We start from the raw sequence: 17,433 nt of genomic DNA, 5'->3' as shown, positions 1-17,433 counted from the left end.
TACTACTTCTAATAGTAGTACTACTGCTACTGCTAGCGTGGTAAAATTAAGTCACAAGTCGCCAACAAAAATGGGTTGCTTATTGGAAAGCACTACATTGTCAACATTTCGCGACGACAGTGCGATAAAACCAACGACAACAACAACAACAACTACTACAAACATTACAACAACAACAACATCATCGATGATGTCAACAGTGACGTCATCAACGTCAGCAATCTCAACAATCATGAAATTAACATTGACAACGACAACAACAGCAACAACATCATCAACTACAACAACAACAAGAGCAGGACCGCAGATATCAGAAATGTCGCCCGTAACATCAAATGTAATAGCATCAACGATACCAACGACAGCACATAATACTTTTGTATTTCAAAGTACAACCACAACAACACCAACCACAACAACATCAACAACAACAACAACAACTTCTTCATCAACGATGTCAACACTGGAAAAACCGGTCATAAAAAACAAACCGGCATACATTAACAAAGAGTTTCTACAATCGCTATCTGCATCGTCGTCAACAACATCAACAACAACAACATTAACAACAACAATATCAACAACATTAACAACATCAACAACGACAGAAAGAGAAGGTAGGATGGTAGAAAAACGAATGAAACAATGAATGAAAGGATTGAATGAATATAGCGACTGATTTTTGTAAAAATGAATTATGAAATTATATCTTTATTGAATCCACGCATACACACACGCACACGCACACACACGCACACATACGCACACGCACACAAACACACACACACAAACACAGCTTTACAATCAACGTCATCTACATTGTCAACCACACCGCGAACCGACGATGACCAAATGACCGAACTGGAATGGACCGAAACTTCGAGAAAGTTCGTCACGTCGGATATATCCGGTTCAGAAGACGGTGGCGACGATTATAATAACAGTACCAGCGAGTTGCAACTCTACGGCGCATCACTGATTTCTGCCGGAGAGTTCCTAATCCCTAATTTTGATTCTGGGAATGATGACATTGGTGAAAATCCGGGTGATACAAATATTACTAGCGATAGTAAATACGATGATAACAATAGTGTTAACCAAAATAAGGATGGTAACAGGCGAGCAACCAACGAAACAAACCAATTCTTGAAAAATAATAACACACAGAATGTCAGCAATAACGATATCCACAATAGCATCAACAACAACAACATTAACAACAACAACGATACTCCTACTACTGCTATTGCTAGTAGTAGTCGTAATAATAATAATAATAATAATAATAATAATAATAATAATAATAATAATAATACTAATAATAATAATAATAACGGTGATGATTGTGATGTCGACGATGACAATGAGGATGAAAATCGGAGTAATAGTTCTGGCTGTAGCTTGCAGACTGTTTTGAGCCAGGACACGCTGGCTAGCAAGAGTACAGTTGTCAGGAGAGCCGGGTTCGTCGAGTGTAATGTACTAGTATGAATACTAATTTTAAATTAATTTTACAACAGTTAATTCACCACTCCTTACAACATCATAGCTTCTTGCTCGTCAAAAACTGGCTAGTACACCACAAGAAGAAACTCGAGTTAGCTCACAGAAGGTCGTGGAAGAAATACTGGGTGAGTCTACGTGGTAACGTTTTGTGGTTCAGTGACGTCAAACATGAAACTGCTACTGCTGCTGCTGCTGCTACTGCAACAGCTGATGACAATCAAGATGGAAGGTTTGATGCTCAGCCTTCCCATAAAATAGGTATGACGTAGGCTTCGTTTTGAGCTTTTTTTTCTAAATCGCCTGGTATTTGTTGAAAGAATTTGTTGAAAGATTTTTTTCAAATTTTGAAAATTTAATAAAGAATTTTTACTTTTTGTTTTATTTTCATTTATTTAATTTATTGAGTAGATAATTTTTATTAATTTTTATTTTTTTTCAAGTGATCGAGGCCTGCTTAGTGCAACCAATGCCAGAACACCCAAGAAGAAACCACGTCTTCTCATTGGCTACTGCATTTGGAGACGTGTACTTATTTCAAGTAAAACCAACCAATCACAATTCAGAATCAATAAATAATAAAAATAATAATTCATAATTACGTCATAATTACACATTTTTAAAATTATTACAAGGGAGCGAATGCCAATGATTCTGAACGCTGGCTGAACTCCATGCATTGCGCCTGTTCTGCCTCGCTAGCCAGACAACACGGACGCGAAAATACGCTGAAACTGCTCAAAAACGAAATACAAAGACTTGAAAACAACATCGAACTAGTTGGTATAATTGTCTAATGTTATTAACAAACAACTCAATCATTCAATCGATCGATTGGTTCCAATAAGAGAACTAGCCAACTCGTCGATAAATTTTGTACTTGCGTTGCGTAATTTGTAAGAATTCAATTTTGTTCTACAAAAAAAACAATCACTAAGAAGTAAAACTGAAAAGATATTTTTATTTCAATCAATTCGTTACTTCATTGAGATTAAAAAATATCTAAAAAGGATATAAAAATGAGTAAGATGGCCGACAACCACCTGGCGACAGTGGCCGACATTCGGAGTCGACAGGCGATCGAGAAGCAGATCAACACCTGGAAGGACAACATGGAGGCGTTCCACGTTGACCAGTTTCGTCTCAGGTGCTACATGACGTCGTTGCTGGGGGCTGAACTGCCTAATCCGAAAGTTAGTGCAGTGCTGTTGCTCTTTCAATAGGTGACAAAAAGTGATGGGAATTCTACAAAAATTTTCAGAGATTAATTTTCAAATGACACTTTCAACAATATTGAATGAAAATTTTTAAACAAATAATTTTTAATCTCGACAGCCACTGTTAGGCCTGATGTTGAAGCAGACGAGAAATATGCTATCCCGCCTAAATGCCGTCACAGCTACGACTTTTTACGCAGCTGTCAGATCTAGACAGCAGATTAGCGGCAAAGGAACCGGCACAGCTGCTAGTGACGTCATTTTTAGCAACGGTAGCTTGCATAAGCAGTACTGTCCTTTGTCGAGTTTCAAAATGGACGATGGTCACGTGACTAAGGATGTGTCTAAAATTACGTTGGTTTTATGGTTAACATGTTTTCATAATTTTTTAATTATAATAATTTATTTAAACACTTTAACATTTTTAAAGTTCTCAAGACCAGCAACTGGATAACCGTCATTTCGTAGCTCCTCCCATTTTTTCTACGTCATCAATCATCAAGGTCATGTTGACCAATCAGGAGCACGTTAGCGTTGAGGTCAGTCATTCATAATTTAATTAAAAAACAACATAATTTCAATCTCGCGCCAATTAATCACAATAGATCAACGATAAGACGACGGTTCGTGACGTCATCGAAGCGGTTTGCAGCCGAAGTCGTCTGAATCCATCCGACCACTTTCTGAGAATTCACGTTACCAAAGATATTTTTAAGGTTCCGGACAAAATGGTCTTCGTTCAGTCGGAAAATGTTAGTTCCGTTTTTAATATTATCAAACATTTTCATTACTAAAAACAGAAAAGAACTGATTTTTAATTAATGAATTAATTATAATAAATAATTTAATAATTAACTTTTATTAACCTCCACAACCAACCGATCAGAACTACGACTTCATAGAACTCTGCCAGAAGTTAATCTTCCAAGTAACCCTGACGCGGACTGAGACGGAGAGAGACCTAGGCCTGAAGGTCGAGGCCGAACTGGCAGACGATGTTGACCTGGAAGATGAACTGTGCTTGTTTGTCAGTGAAATCGTCAAGGGCGGCCTAGCCCATAGTGGGGGTTAGGGATTTTGATTAGGGAGATTTAATTATAATAAAAAAATTATAATATTTGATTTTAGTGGCTATAGTTTGACATCAACAACGATATATTATAAACGTCATTGGCCTATATAATAGTAATTATTATAATTCTTTAGCGTATAACTTGTTGTATTTAGTTCTAAAAATTGTTTAAAATTTGAAAAATGAAAGGCTTGTCAGTGGGTGATGAGATATTGGTGATGAACGGTGAAGTGGTGAGCAGACTGGACATGGTCTACATTGAGTCAGTCCTTCAGGATTGTCTCACATTGGCATTGACCGTTCGCTCCTGCGCTATCGAACACTGCAGTCAGTTGAAACGTCATCGTCATCATCATTTGCAATGCCAACAACAACAACAACAACAACAACATCAGTTCATACAACAACAACAACAACAACAACAGCAACAACAACAACACTTCCATCATCATCAATGCTTTTCGTCTTGTTTTGGAACCTGTAATCTTAACACAAATGATAATAATAATAATAATAATAATAATTTCAGCAATGTAGATGTCGTTATGAGAAATAATAATAATCAAAATGTAAACAACAACAACAACAGCGCTTCAGTTTTAACTGGCGCCATCAGCCCAAACAACACCTACATCAAAAATTTGTCACCTCATCATCATCACCACCAGCACCATCATCATCAACATCAACAGCAGCTATACTTGATGAGCTCTGCTGCCAGTACAAGCACCAATTACAACTGCAATACTTTTGCTAACCAATCAGCGTCGGCTTGTTTTCAAATGGACCAATCGTCTTACATCCAGCAAATGGTGTGCCCGCCTCCACCGAATTTTCAACCAATCACAGACAAGGTCATCAGTGATCTTATCGTCCCTGAACCCAATTTTGGCGGTAAAAATTATTGAACTGTTAAGTTTTTGTTTAATAATAATAATTATTATTATTTATAATAATAATAATTCATAATAATGATAATAATTTTTAATAAAAATAATAATTTTTAAAAACGTGAAACAGGAAGCATCTATCCAGAGAACATGCCAGATTTGCTGAGGACGAAAAAGAAACTCCCTTTGACGTCATCGTCGTCGTCATCATCCGTGACGTCATCATCAGTATCATCCGTGACGTCACCTTCGTCATTCGTGACGTCATCATTGTTGCTTGATCCGGTCAATTCATTGCTGAAGGTTATTTTCCATGTTTCCTTAACTATTTTACTATTCTTCTTTTTCTTCTTTTTCTTATTCTTCTTCTTCTTCTTCTTCTTATTATTATTATTATTATTATTATCATCATATTATTATTGTTATATAACACTGTCATCATCATTGTCGTCGTCATCATCTTCTTTTTCTTCTTCTTTTTCTCCTTGTTCTTCTTCTTCTTAATCTTCGTCATCATCATCGTCGTCGTCGTCATCATCTAGGGCACATCAAAGTTGAATCACATATGTCAAAGGCAGTTTAGCTTTTCAGTGCAAGCCCCATCATCCTCATCATCAGCTTCATCAGCATTATTATCATCATCACTGCCGATACAAACGTCATCGTCGTCATTGTCGCTATCGTCATCTCGAGTTGTAACCCCCTTGAAAAACGCAATGAACTCGTCCAATATTTTGACACCCCTGCCGCCTAGAACACTGTCAACCACGCAACATACATGCAAAGTCGTCATGGAGCTGATTGAAACTGAGAGGCACTACGTCAGGGTGGGTTATATTAAATTAATTAAATTATTTTTTATCTTTATTTTTCTTATTTTATTATTTTTTTTGGCGAATTTAACGTTTAAATATTTAATTTTTTTGATTTTATCTTTGCTCTTGCGATTTCATCTTTACTTTAATGATTCTGTTGTGGTATTCATCCTTTTCTTCTATGTTTTTCTCATCAGTTATCATCACCTTTATCATCTTCCTTATCGTCGTCATCATTTTCGTCATTTTCTTCTTCATCGTTTGCATCATTCATCGCTACTTCCATCGCCAGTTTCGCCATATTTTTGTTAATTTCCATAAATTTTTTATCATTTTCATTCATTTTCTATCATTTCCACTACTATTTTTCCACTCCATTTTCATGATTCATCATCTTCATCTTTGCCGCCATCTTTGTCACCATCTTCGCCATCATTTTATAACCACCATCCTCATCATCTTCATCATCACAGGACCTAATCAGCCTGATAGAACGCTACCTAGAGCCCCTTCGAGATGAAATGTTCCTATCTGGCGATGAGTTAGACCAGCTGTTTGGCAACATTAGAGGTATAGTTCAATTCCAGAAACTTTTTCTCCAAAGTCTTGAGGAAGCAATTGAAACTATCCCTGATTTCGTTTCTTATAATCAGGTAACATAAATTATGTTAATTTTTAATTAATGATTTTGACGGTTTAATGTTTAGAGGCGTCTGGTTTTGTTTCGCAGTGGTCGAGTTTAGATTTCAAATGAGATTAATTTGCATTGTTCTACCAAAAGAAGCACTATGCAACGGTTTACACATGTTAATATTTCATTGACAACTATAATTTTCATATTAATCCATGCTTATCACGGTTAATTATCAATTCAATAATTTTTTTATTTTTTGCACAAACTCAGCGTGCAAGCAATTTCAAAGACGAAGACCTAAGACGTGTTTTGTCTTTGGTGGGAGGCTCATTCATGTACTACGCACACCATTTCAAGCTGTATAGCTCCTTTTGTGCTAGTCACTCGAAAGCCCAAAAGATGATTGCATGCGGTTCGTTCGTTCGTTCGTTCATTCGTTTGTTCGTTTGTTCATTATTGCTACTGTGATTAGTGTTAATAAATCTGTTAGTATTTATTTTGTTTTTGGTTGCAAAACAGAAGAAAATGCGGCCCTGCAAGAATTTTTAAAAGCTCGCAATCCCAGGCAGCAGCATTCTTCGACTATCGAGTCTTTCCTCATTAAACCGATCCAGCGAATACTGAAATATCCGTTACTGCTGAAACAGCTGGTCGAATTAAGTGCACCGCAGTCCTACGAACACGCACACTTGAAAGGTTATTTTTTGATTTTCAGTACAAAACAACGATGACGTAGACAAAGATTACGATGACGTAGAAAAAGATGGCGATGACGTAGAAAAAAATGATGATGACGTAGACAAAGATGACGATGACGTAGACAAAGATGAAGGTGACGTAGAAGACAGACTGATAAGAATAAAAACACGTGCTACAGACGCTCTGAGAGCCATGGAAGCCGTTGCAGAACACATCAACGAGATGCAGAAGATTTACGAGGAGTACGGGGTTGTACTAGAGGAGCTTTCAAAGCAACATAAACAACAACAATTACTTTATAATGTGAGTGCTTTCTAAACTGCGTTCATACATACAACACGCGCACACACACACACACACATATGCGCACATACATACATACAACACACACGCACACACAATGCAGATGATTTCTAAGCGGCACACACGCAACACACACGCATGCAATATGCATACGCACCCTTACGTTCAAAGGTAGGCATACAAATAAACTGGCATGTGTAAATTTATTTTGCTGTACGTATCTAGCACAAAGTTTTAGTTTAAAAAAAATTTAAATTTGTACACTCGCACACACACGCATGCACACACACGCACACACGCACGCACGCACACACACACACGCACGCACACGCACGCACACAGACAGCAATAACGACCTCTTTTTCGCAACAACCACCGCAGCAGCCTCCAACATCCTCCTCAGCAGCAGCAGCGCCATCTACATCAGTGGACCTGAACGTGGGCGAATTACAAATGTACGGAACTGTTAACTGGGTCAACTGGGACGAGGAATTGACGTCGGTGAAGTTGCGCAAGGATTGTGACCTTTTGACCTTGGTCTTCATCTTCAAGACAGCAGTCGTCATACTGGCCAGGGAGAGACAGAAGAATAAGAAGAAAGGAAAAGTAAGTGTAAGTGTTTGTATGTTTGTTTGTCTGTCTGTCTGTTTGTTTGTTGCTGACGCTACTGAGAAATACAAACAAGAAAATTGTTGTAAATAGATAAATAATACTGATAATAATAACAACAACAATAATATATTTAAAAATAATTATTCATATTATAACCAGAATGTCAACTCAAAAAGTAATATAGTTGGAAGCTTCCAGATGGAAACTTGCAGATTCAAGCTGGTCATTCCAGTTGACCAGCTGCAGGTTTATTATTTTTATTATTATTAATTACTGTTATAATAATCATAATAATTATTATTATCATAATTATAATTAGGTAAGGACTCTGGTCGGAGATGCGACTGATAAGCATGGGTTGTGGGAGCTTGTATTCTGTAGATCAGAGAAGGAAGGCAGACCTAAAAAAGTTTTTCAATTCGTGAGGTAGGCTGTTTGATTTAATTGGTTGGGGTCACTCTCTGATTGGCTGGTGTTTAAATTTGGTCGGCTGGTGTTTGATTTTGATTGGCTGGTGTTTAAATGTGATTGGCTGGTGTTTGAATGTGATTGGTTAATGTTAAATTGTCTATATTATTTAGTCGGCCTATAAAATTGCTTGATGAATCGATACAACAGTTCTCACAGGGCACGAAACGACTTCATACGTACGATACATCACGCCATGCACGAGAATATTCGAAGGTCGACATTAAATTCCGACCTTGAAAGTTTAAAGTTCAGATCGTTACCGAATCAGCAGCAGCAACAGCAGCAGCAGCAACAGCTGATTATACAGCAAAGACAGCAGCAGCAACATCAGCAGATGTATGTCGTTTCTCTTGGAGCCGGACGCTTGCTAGGTAGGCAATTTCGATGTTGCTTTGATTTTGTTGTTTAATCAATCTATTTTAAAAAAATTATAATATTAATGAATCAAAAATATTTGTGAATAAACAAACTAAAAAATAAACAAACTAAATGAAAAGTGAACTTAAACTACCAGGCAACAACAATCAAGCCACTCCAGCCAAACCATCAACATCTGCCACATCCTCCTTGAGCAACCTCAACAACCAGCCAACCGCCATCATCAGGCCAATCTGTCCTCACTCCAACCACCAGAGATTTACTCAACCATTACCACAACAAAAATCGTCGTCATCATCATCATCATCACATCCGCAATCACGTGATCAATCAACTTCCGGAAGAGGTTTGTCGGTAGGAGCCGCTTCGCATTTTAACTGTCGCGACGACTCCTGCATCTACGGAACCGGAAGCAGTAACTTTACTAAAAACAACAACGCAGGTAATACCAAAAACACTAATAACATTAACCCAAACGCCAATTTTTCTAATAAAAACACCAATTTATACAGCGCTAACTTTATTAACAACAGTAGTTTAAGTAGCAGCAGTATTCATAGTGGTAGTAATTGTTTTACTCCTATCACAAGCGATTACGTTAGCAATAAACACATTTGTAGTAGTGCAAGTAGCAACGGCCATAACACTAAAAGTAGCAGTAGTAGCTATTTTAATAGTAGTCATAGTAATGTTGTTAAAAAACTGTGAAACAATCACACGTACACACCCATACAAACACGTACATACACACACACATATAAACACGCGCACGCACACACACACACACACACACACACACACACACATATATATATATATATATATATATATATATACTTATTGCGATGTTATTGATGGTTGTTTTATAGACTTAACATTATCATTGACAACGTATATATATTTTTTCATATTTTTAATATAATTATAATATAATTAAAATTATCATGACTTGATATTAATATAAGTAATTTGTTTTTATATTTTATTTATTAAATGTGCGTGTGTGTGTGAGTGTGTTTGCTTGTGTGTAAGTGTGTGTGTTTGTTTTTGTGTGTGTGTGTTATATTAAGTATTCGTAAATCAAATATATTGCATATGTTTGCGATCTTTTTGCATCATGTTATTTATTCGGAAACAGACACTTATACACATACACCACACACACACACACACACACACACACACATACACACACACAAACATGCAAACGTTTGTATATATATATATGTATATATATAACACTTGGTTAAAAAATTTCATGACATTTCAATACTTATATATATATATCACTATTGATAAATGAATGAATGAACGTTTGAATGAACGATTGAGTGAATGAATGAACGAATGAATGAGTAAATGAATGAACGAATGAATGAGTAAATGAATGAACGAATGATTGAATGTTTGATTGAATGAAGGAAAAAAAACAAATATAAATCAGATAATTATTGAGAAGCGTCTTCGCATGGTTCAATACTTTTTTATTTTAATCACAAACATTTAACAAATAAATATATGAACGAATTATGGATAAAAAAAACGAATAGCTAAATTAATAAATGATTTAATGGATAGAGATAATATTGACTGTCAATTTATATATCTGTAGTCATAATATCATTAATAATACTTTTGCATTGTTTGGGTCAAAAGGGCTCTTTAAATTATGAGAAACTATGAATATGACAAAATGAATAAATATAATATAATTATGAATAAATATAATATAATTTATAATACCTTTTCGGTGAAAAATTAATAGATATTTGTATATTTTTTTTTATTAAAATAAATTATATATGTACATATGTTGAGTCAATGATGTTCATTTTTTTTACGTTAACTTTGCAAGTAAAGATTGTAAAGTGTCAATATTTCAATATTTCAATTTCGTCATCAGCACATTCATTCATTTATTCGTTCATTAATTCATTCATCCGTTCATTCATTCATCATTCATTCATTTATTCATTTATTATGTTCAGCCATTCATAAATCTTTCCATCTGTCTATCCATTGACTCGATTTCAAAATGCGTAGACGAAAACCACTGTTAAACTGACACCAATTCATTCATCCATGCAATCATTCATTCATTCATTCATATATTCATTCATTCATACATTTACACTTTTACGCATTCACCCATCCATCCATTCATTCTTTCAGCCATCCATTCAATCATCCATCCATTCATTCTTTCATCTATTCATTCATTCATTCATTCATTCATTCATCCATCCATTCATTCATTTATTCGCTCATCTCCTCATTTATTTCTCCAAAAATATGTCCATCTATCATCCCACTGGCACAGCCATCGTGCGTCCTTGGGCAAGGCTTGAATCCGCAAAGTCGCAAGCTCACGTTGTAGAGGGCGGCGATGATGTCCGCTCCACACTTCAGCGCTATTTCCCTCTCTGTACATTCCCTGGGGTTTATAATTAATTAATTTTAACTATTTTAATAATAAATAAACATCCCTACGAGAATAACAACAATAATAAGAAGAATATAAAAAAGAATAAATATAGAAAAATAAGAACAATAAATAATAGTAACTGAAATAATTTGCCAGTCGGTCTTTTGGCGCCATTGCCACCATCAACATCAGTATCATTACCACCACTTCTGTTTCCACCCAGCCAATCATAATTCGAAGCGCAGTGGAGAGCAGTTTGCGCCCCACATCTCGGAGGTTTAACGAAGAACCAGAAAATCGGACCAATCATGATGTTCATAATTGGGTTCTTCTTGAAGGTCAGGTTATTGTAGAGGTTAGAGTTCACGACTCCGGGGTTGACCGCATTTACTGACGGGTCTGCCGTGTGTGCGTGTGTGTTAATTGGGTTGTAAGGGTTTATTTTTGTAATATTCTTCTACTTAAAATTTGTAAAGTGCGAGTTAAAAACTTAATTAATTTGTTCTTATGCAGTGTTTCAGTATTTGAACAACGAAACGGGTAACAATTCCCTACTGAGAAATACAAAAAAGACATTTTTACCATTTTGGCCAATGATTGAAGCAAGCTCTTTCGTAAAAAGTAGCATGGCCAATTTACTGACTGAATAAGCAGAGCCTCTCACTAAGTCTTTATTATTCAGTTGGTTGAAATTCCGAAACACGTGCTCGAGTACTCGCTGCCACTTGATCTCCTCGACGCAGTCCTGGCAGTAGTCATCCAATGGCATGTAAAATTCGCTCGTAGCGTCGAGTGAGGTGTCAGGCGATTGCCCATCGTTCATTTTTTTTTGGGTTAGTTCTAGGAAATGTTTGAAATTCTCGTCTGCCAGCGTGTAAGCGTGTGCGGTGTTGTTTATAATTTGACTGTTCGGTGTCTTTTTGAGAATGTCCAGCAATAATTGGGTCAATAAGAAGTGACCTGGTTTTAAAATTTAAAATTTACTGCGAGGTATTAGACATTTTAGCGCCGAACAAATGATGAACTGACTGACCGAGGTAGTTGACTTGTATTTCCCAGTTGAATCCATCTTCTGTTTGTTCATCCGCTTCTGAGTTCAACACTCCAGCGTTATTTATAAGCATGTCCAATTTGCTTTCACCTGGACCATATTTTTTAAACGTAAAATTTTTCATATTTTTTAAAATTAGCAATTATTTAATAATTATTTTGAATCGTTAAATGCAACAATAATCAGTTTACTTACTTTTTAAAAATTCGCTAGCGAAGTTTCTGATGGATTTGAATGATGATAAATTTAATTGCAAAAATTTGACGTCAGCTGTCGCAACTTCGAGCAAAATTTCAGTTTTGGCATCTTCAAATTTTTTCAACGTCCTACAACCCATGATAACTTTCGCTCCTTGAAAAAAAAATATTAAAAAATCACTTGTTAAACACATTTCAAAAGTAAAATAAATGAATTTATAGAGAATTGTCAAAAATTCCATCAAAAATTTGTAAAAAAGGAAGAGTTTGAATGTAAACAAACCCAAAGTTACCTGCCAAACACAAAAGTTTAGTTAACTCAAGACCGATGCCAGAGTTTGCTCCAGTTACTATGACGACTTTATCCTTCATACTTTTAACATCAGTGCACTGAGCGCCTTTGAAATAATGCCTACAACCCAAAATCATTTGATAGTAATATGGTACTTGCAAATTCAATTCACTTTTCAATTCACTTATTATGTAGCTTAGTTTATACGTTTTAAATTGTAAATAATATGCCAAATTATAGTTACTAAAACAAAAACGACAGGTAGTATATGTAGGTAGAAATTATTTTAAAAACCTTATCGTGAAAATTATTCCAAACGCAAGAGCAATAAGAATCGGGTAGTAAGAGTTGAAAAATTTTTCCCCAGGCATTCCCTTTCCCACCCCAGGAATTATCGGCAACATTTTTCTCCTAATTTCGAGAGAAGTACAATTTTTGCTTGAGTTAGATACTTATTTAAGTATTTGTTAAATACTTTATTGCATTTTACGAGAATTTCATTTGTTGTCAACGTGAATTATGAATTGTCTCCAAACACTTTCAACTGCACATGCTCAAGTAGAACTTATTTTCTAATTAATCTCCAATGTAAACTTTCACCTGTACAGGTAACATAACTACTGCGGCGTGTTCTTTTCAGATTAAATTTTCCATTATCAACAATCAGTTATTAACTTATTAGTTAATTCTCAATAGAATAAAAACCCTTATTTTCATTAAAATGTATTTTATTGCATAAATTAGACGATGGAATGTGATAAAGGTAGCAGGGAAAGATGAATTGATGCAATGACTCAGCCCTAGAGAATGCGCCCAGCCCTGTTAAGTTAGCAAGTGCTCGCTTCCTACGTTTGATTTTGTTTGCAATCTTATGTGCGCAGAAACTTCATTTAAAGTTGTTTTAAAAAAGAATTCCATTCTATAAAATAATTAACTATTTCTTTCTAATTTTGAGTGAAGAGTTTTTTATTCTGTCTACAATGGCTGACGATGGAAACAGACCCGTCGTTGAATTGTTTGTTAAAGTAGGCGGGTTGATATTTTATTATAAAACTATTATATAATTTTGTTATTACAATTTTATTACAATTGCAAGGTATTGCGAAATATTTACTGATTATAAAAAACTAATTTTAGGCAGCTGTCGACAAGATGAAAAATGGTGGCTGCCCCATGTGTCACAGGTACTTCATGATCTTCTACATACTCCGAGAGAGAGGACTAATTGATCTGATCGTCACAACATTTTTGCCAGAATCTCCCCCAAAAGAAGTTCTAGATTTCAGTAATGGAAAACGTTTCCCACTAGTGAAGGTGGTTAACATTTTTTAATTGGATTTATATTTTTCAAAGCGTTTCTTAATGGCTGACCTGTATGTTTTTTTTTGGCAAAATTTTACTTTCTTGATTACCATGCTATTACTAATTACTATTGAGTAAGAATATGATATTGTAGTTGTATCACCATGCCATATATCATAGATAGACATGGGTATTGGCCATTAATTATGGTAAACCAACAAATTACAGGAACAGCTTTTTGATACAGTAGCAAATTGCCTTTTTTGTCTGTTTAAGTTTTGATTTAACTTTTTCAAATAGAATTAAGAAACTTTTTAATGTCTATGAAGGTTCAAAAAGGAGTAGATGGCAAAGGTCGTGACATATCAGGGCTTGAATGCGACACTGTTGATGAGATTGAGGCCCTAATCGAGCGATTCAACTGCGATGACATGAGGTCAAGGAAGGAGTCTGCTGCTGAGGCGACTGCAGAAAAGACTTTTGAAGATCTTTACATGGTTCGTTGATTGATAAATCATTCTTCACTAACTTTCTCCTAATTATCTTACCCACATAATTTACTTCTCATCCTTCTCTTTACCAGAAATTCTGTCAATTCCTGAAAAGCCAGAACAACGACCCGACGTCCATCATAAAAGTTCTGGAGAAGATTGAGAGCCACCTCGCGAGCAACGATGGGGAGATGTACATGACAGGCAATAACATGGCAAAGGCTGACTGCTACCTTCTCCCTGTCCTGCAGCATGTTAGAGTTGCCGGAAAGGTTAGGTGGCAGGCAATTTCATCTTTGGTCCACATTTTTTAATGTTTTCTGTCCTGTTTTTCAGTCTCATTTTTGATTTTAATCTGTTTTTTGTTTCTGTTTTGTAATATTTAATTTATTTAATTAATCTTAAGATTTAATTAATCTCCCATAACAATTTATACATGTTTTTTCAAAAAAAAAATTTCAAATTAGGCCTACAAGAACTTTGAAATCCCAACTGAGATGCACCGCATCTGGAATTACCTGAAGCATGCGTACGACTCCGATGCATTCCAAGAGTCGTGCCCTGCCGATAGAGAGATCATCACACAGTATAATAATAAGGCTTCCTGTCAGCCTCAGGTTGTTCATTCATTCATTCTATTTATTCATTCGTTCTTTCATTCCATTCATTCGTTCCATTCATTCATTCATTTATTTGTTCTTAATTTATTTATTTAATTTTTTAGTTATTTATTTGTTTGTCGTTTCCATTCATTCAGCCATATTCATACATTTGTTTATATATCACTTAATTTCAATCATGTGTGAATGACGAAATGAATAAATAAATATATGTATGGATGGATGGATGGATGGATGGATGGATGGATGACTGAGTACTTTAATGAATAAAGGAATGATTGAATGAATGAACTAAAGTCAGATCATAAATTTTTAGCAATGGTGGTTATAAGAAGTTTTTATATCTCAGTTTGCACACATATGTTTTTTTTCCAATGTAGAAGTTTTGTAAAATGGATATTTTTTAATTTCAGCAAATAAATAAATTTATTAATTCCTTGTCTGTATGTATTTATGTATGTGTATATATGCATACACTAAAGATATATGTATGTTTATGTACATTGGAAATATTTTTTTCACAGGTTCCTCTTGGCAAATCTACCCTAATGGGAGAGGAGAGAACATTTAGTATTCCAGATCAGAAGATGAAGGCCTATGATCACGATGATTACTAGAGATGATGTTTTTTGATATATATATATATCTGATATGTTGGATTGGAATTATGCTTTTTGATATATATATATATATATATATATATATATATATATACATATGTATATATAATATGATAAAATACTTGAATATTCAGACACATTCACATGCATGTATCAATTCACACATACATTACATGCATTGTAATAAGGGAATGTAGTAGCCCTCACACACACACACACACATATATATATATATTCTGTACACAAATTTTCTAAATTCATCGATCTGAACACCCAAATCAGCTTTATACATTTTGTTGTTTAGATGTCGCACTCATTCGCATTTTGTTTGAAATCTAAGTTTACTTTTTGACATTAAAATTTATCTTTGTTTTATCATTATTATTGTTATTTGTTTTTTTTCTTGATTTATTATCAGCTCATCATTGCTTATCATGTCTAATCATAGTTTATATGTATGCATATATGTAAAATACTTACGTGTGTGTGTGTGTGTGTGTGTGTGTGCGTGTGTGTATTTGTTTGTTCTTATGATATATTACTCTGTTATAATGCTATATTGTTATTATTCTCATTGCTTATAATTCAATGTGTTAAAGTATATACATACATATAGTATAATTATATTTATATATATATATATATATATTATTTTTATTTATTTTATTTTTATATATTTATTCACTAGTAAGTTATGTATCTGGAGTTTATTTTTATGATTTTAAACCTTCATGTGTTAGCCAACCCTTTAAGATCTTATTTTACGTATTTGCTATATTAATCACACACTCACACATATATATATATATATATACATCCATACGAACATACATACACAAACACATACAAACATACATACACATATACATACCTACATACACCTCCATTCTAACATATATATACACGCATACATGCATACACATATTCATATATACATAGCTACACATACAAATTCATATGTGCACGTACATACAAATACATACATATCACATGCACATTATTAAACCATGACTTGTTTTAGATTCGGAATTTTAGTTTGTGTCTGTATGCTTAGCGTCTATTTTAAGTTTGCTTAGTTTAAATGAATGAATAAATAAATTAAGCAAATTAGGGAGAGAGGGAGAGAGAGAGGGATTGTGAAAATATGAGAGAAATTAGATTAAAGAGTACTTTATGAATACTCTAATTGTGTTTTTATAGAAAGAGCTTTTTATTTTTTTATGTTTTTCATCAATATTTTATGTAGTTTTGTTATTGATCGAATCGACAATGATGTATTTGTTGTTATTGTAGTTGTTGTTGTCATTATTGTCGTTGTTGCTGTTATTGTTGTCATTACGATTGAATTAATTACTGATCACATGAATTAATAATGAATTAATTAATCTGAAATATCAATCAATAATTCATCATCATCATCTTTATTAGTTGCCAGTTCCTTTGATAAATTTTTTCTAAATTTAAGTATTTTATTTCTTTTTTTTTGTTGCTAAATTTGTTTTCCTTAGAAGTGGTTTACAAGAGCCGAGCTAGTAGCAAAAGTTTGTTTTGTGTTTTTTTAAATGTTTTTTTAAATTTTTAACAAAACGATCTGTATGTGGAATATTTAATTTTTTTTTACTACTGCAACAACACGCTTCTCGTACGTGTTCTAAATCGCTGAATGAATGAAACGTATGTGTGTGTCTGCGTGTATATATCTCTCTCCTTTCTCCTCTCTCTCTCTCTCTCGCTCTCTCTCTCTTTCTCTCTCTCTCTCTCTCTCTCTCTCTCTCTGCTAATGTGGGGTCTACGCAACTTTTGCATGCGGTGAATCTTTTTCTTTCACCGTTTGATAAACA

The 17,433-nt window shown here is 34.5% G+C and overlaps 4 protein-coding genes across 4 annotated transcripts; 3 read left to right on the top strand and 1 right to left on the bottom strand.

Annotated features, from left to right (window-relative positions):
* Window positions 1-852: 852 nt before the first annotated feature.
* On the top strand, window positions 853-3,792 carry HELRODRAFT_173400 (hypothetical protein; the record flags this gene model as incomplete). Its single annotated transcript, XM_009020010.1, has 9 exons — window positions 853-1,463; window positions 1,550-1,764; window positions 1,947-2,044; window positions 2,139-2,282; window positions 2,514-2,696; window positions 2,839-3,074; window positions 3,151-3,259; window positions 3,326-3,472; window positions 3,607-3,792. 9 exons carry the CDS (start codon window positions 853-855, stop codon window positions 3,790-3,792), a joined length of 1,929 nt encoding a protein of 642 aa, XP_009018258.1.
* Window positions 3,793-5,434: 1,642 nt separating this feature from the next.
* HELRODRAFT_99976 (hypothetical protein) lies at window positions 5,435-11,028 on the top strand. The gene is made up of 11 exons (XM_009020009.1): window positions 5,435-5,509; window positions 5,971-6,135; window positions 6,402-6,543; window positions 6,651-6,827; window positions 7,009-7,133; window positions 7,515-7,739; window positions 7,905-7,991; window positions 8,065-8,171; window positions 8,364-8,587; window positions 8,731-10,521; window positions 10,666-11,028. The coding sequence occupies exons 1-10, from the start codon at window positions 5,474-5,476 to the stop codon at window positions 9,300-9,302; spliced, it is 1,860 nt and encodes a 619-aa protein (XP_009018257.1). The 5' UTR covers window positions 5,435-5,473; the 3' UTR covers window positions 9,303-10,521; window positions 10,666-11,028.
* A 52-nt stretch (window positions 11,029-11,080) lies between these two features.
* Window positions 11,081-12,639, bottom strand: HELRODRAFT_79842 (hypothetical protein; the record flags this gene model as incomplete). The annotated part of the gene is made up of 6 exons (XM_009020008.1): window positions 11,081-11,418; window positions 11,602-11,733; window positions 11,926-11,979; window positions 12,053-12,160; window positions 12,266-12,421; window positions 12,561-12,639. The coding sequence occupies 6 exons, from the start codon at window positions 12,637-12,639 to the stop codon at window positions 11,081-11,083; spliced, it is 867 nt and encodes a 288-aa protein (XP_009018256.1).
* Window positions 12,640-13,392: 753 nt separating this feature from the next.
* On the top strand, window positions 13,393-17,195 carry HELRODRAFT_185628 (hypothetical protein). The gene is made up of 8 exons (XM_009020007.1): window positions 13,393-13,584; window positions 13,697-13,873; window positions 14,191-14,358; window positions 14,445-14,624; window positions 14,820-14,969; window positions 15,497-15,827; window positions 15,869-16,687; window positions 16,710-17,195. Exons 1-6 carry the CDS (start codon window positions 13,540-13,542, stop codon window positions 15,587-15,589), a joined length of 813 nt encoding a protein of 270 aa, XP_009018255.1. The 5' UTR covers window positions 13,393-13,539; the 3' UTR covers window positions 15,590-15,827; window positions 15,869-16,687; window positions 16,710-17,195.
* The last annotated feature ends 238 nt before the right edge of the window (window positions 17,196-17,433 follow it).

Source organism: Helobdella robusta, assembly GCF_000326865.2.
Source record: "Helobdella robusta unplaced genomic scaffold HELROscaffold_26, whole genome shotgun sequence".
NCBI lineage: Eukaryota > Metazoa > Annelida > Clitellata > Rhynchobdellida > Glossiphoniidae > Helobdella > Helobdella robusta.
The sequence above is the reverse complement of the archived record's forward strand: the minus strand, read 5'-3'. Positions and strand labels throughout refer to the sequence as shown.

Excerpts from the sequence above, each read along its gene's own strand:
- HELRODRAFT_99976 (XM_009020009.1), top strand. The coding sequence starts at position 5,474 with ATGGAGCTGATTGAAACTGAGAGGCACTACGTCAGG. Across the intron at positions 6,828-7,008 it reads CGAACACGCACACTTGAAAG|ACGCTCTGAGAGCCATGGAA; the intron begins GTTATTTTTTGA and ends CACGTGCTACAG. Across the intron at positions 8,172-8,363 it reads AAAGTTTTTCAATTCGTGAG|TTCTCACAGGGCACGAAACG; the intron begins GTAGGCTGTTTG and ends TCGATACAACAG.
- HELRODRAFT_185628 (XM_009020007.1), top strand. The coding sequence starts at position 13,540 with ATGGCTGACGATGGAAACAGACCCGTCGTTGAATTGTTTGTTAAA. Across the intron at positions 13,585-13,696 it reads TCGTTGAATTGTTTGTTAAA|GCAGCTGTCGACAAGATGAA; the intron begins GTAGGCGGGTTG and ends AACTAATTTTAG. Across the intron at positions 14,970-15,496 it reads AGGCTTCCTGTCAGCCTCAG|GTTCCTCTTGGCAAATCTAC; the intron begins GTTGTTCATTCA and ends TTTTTTTCACAG.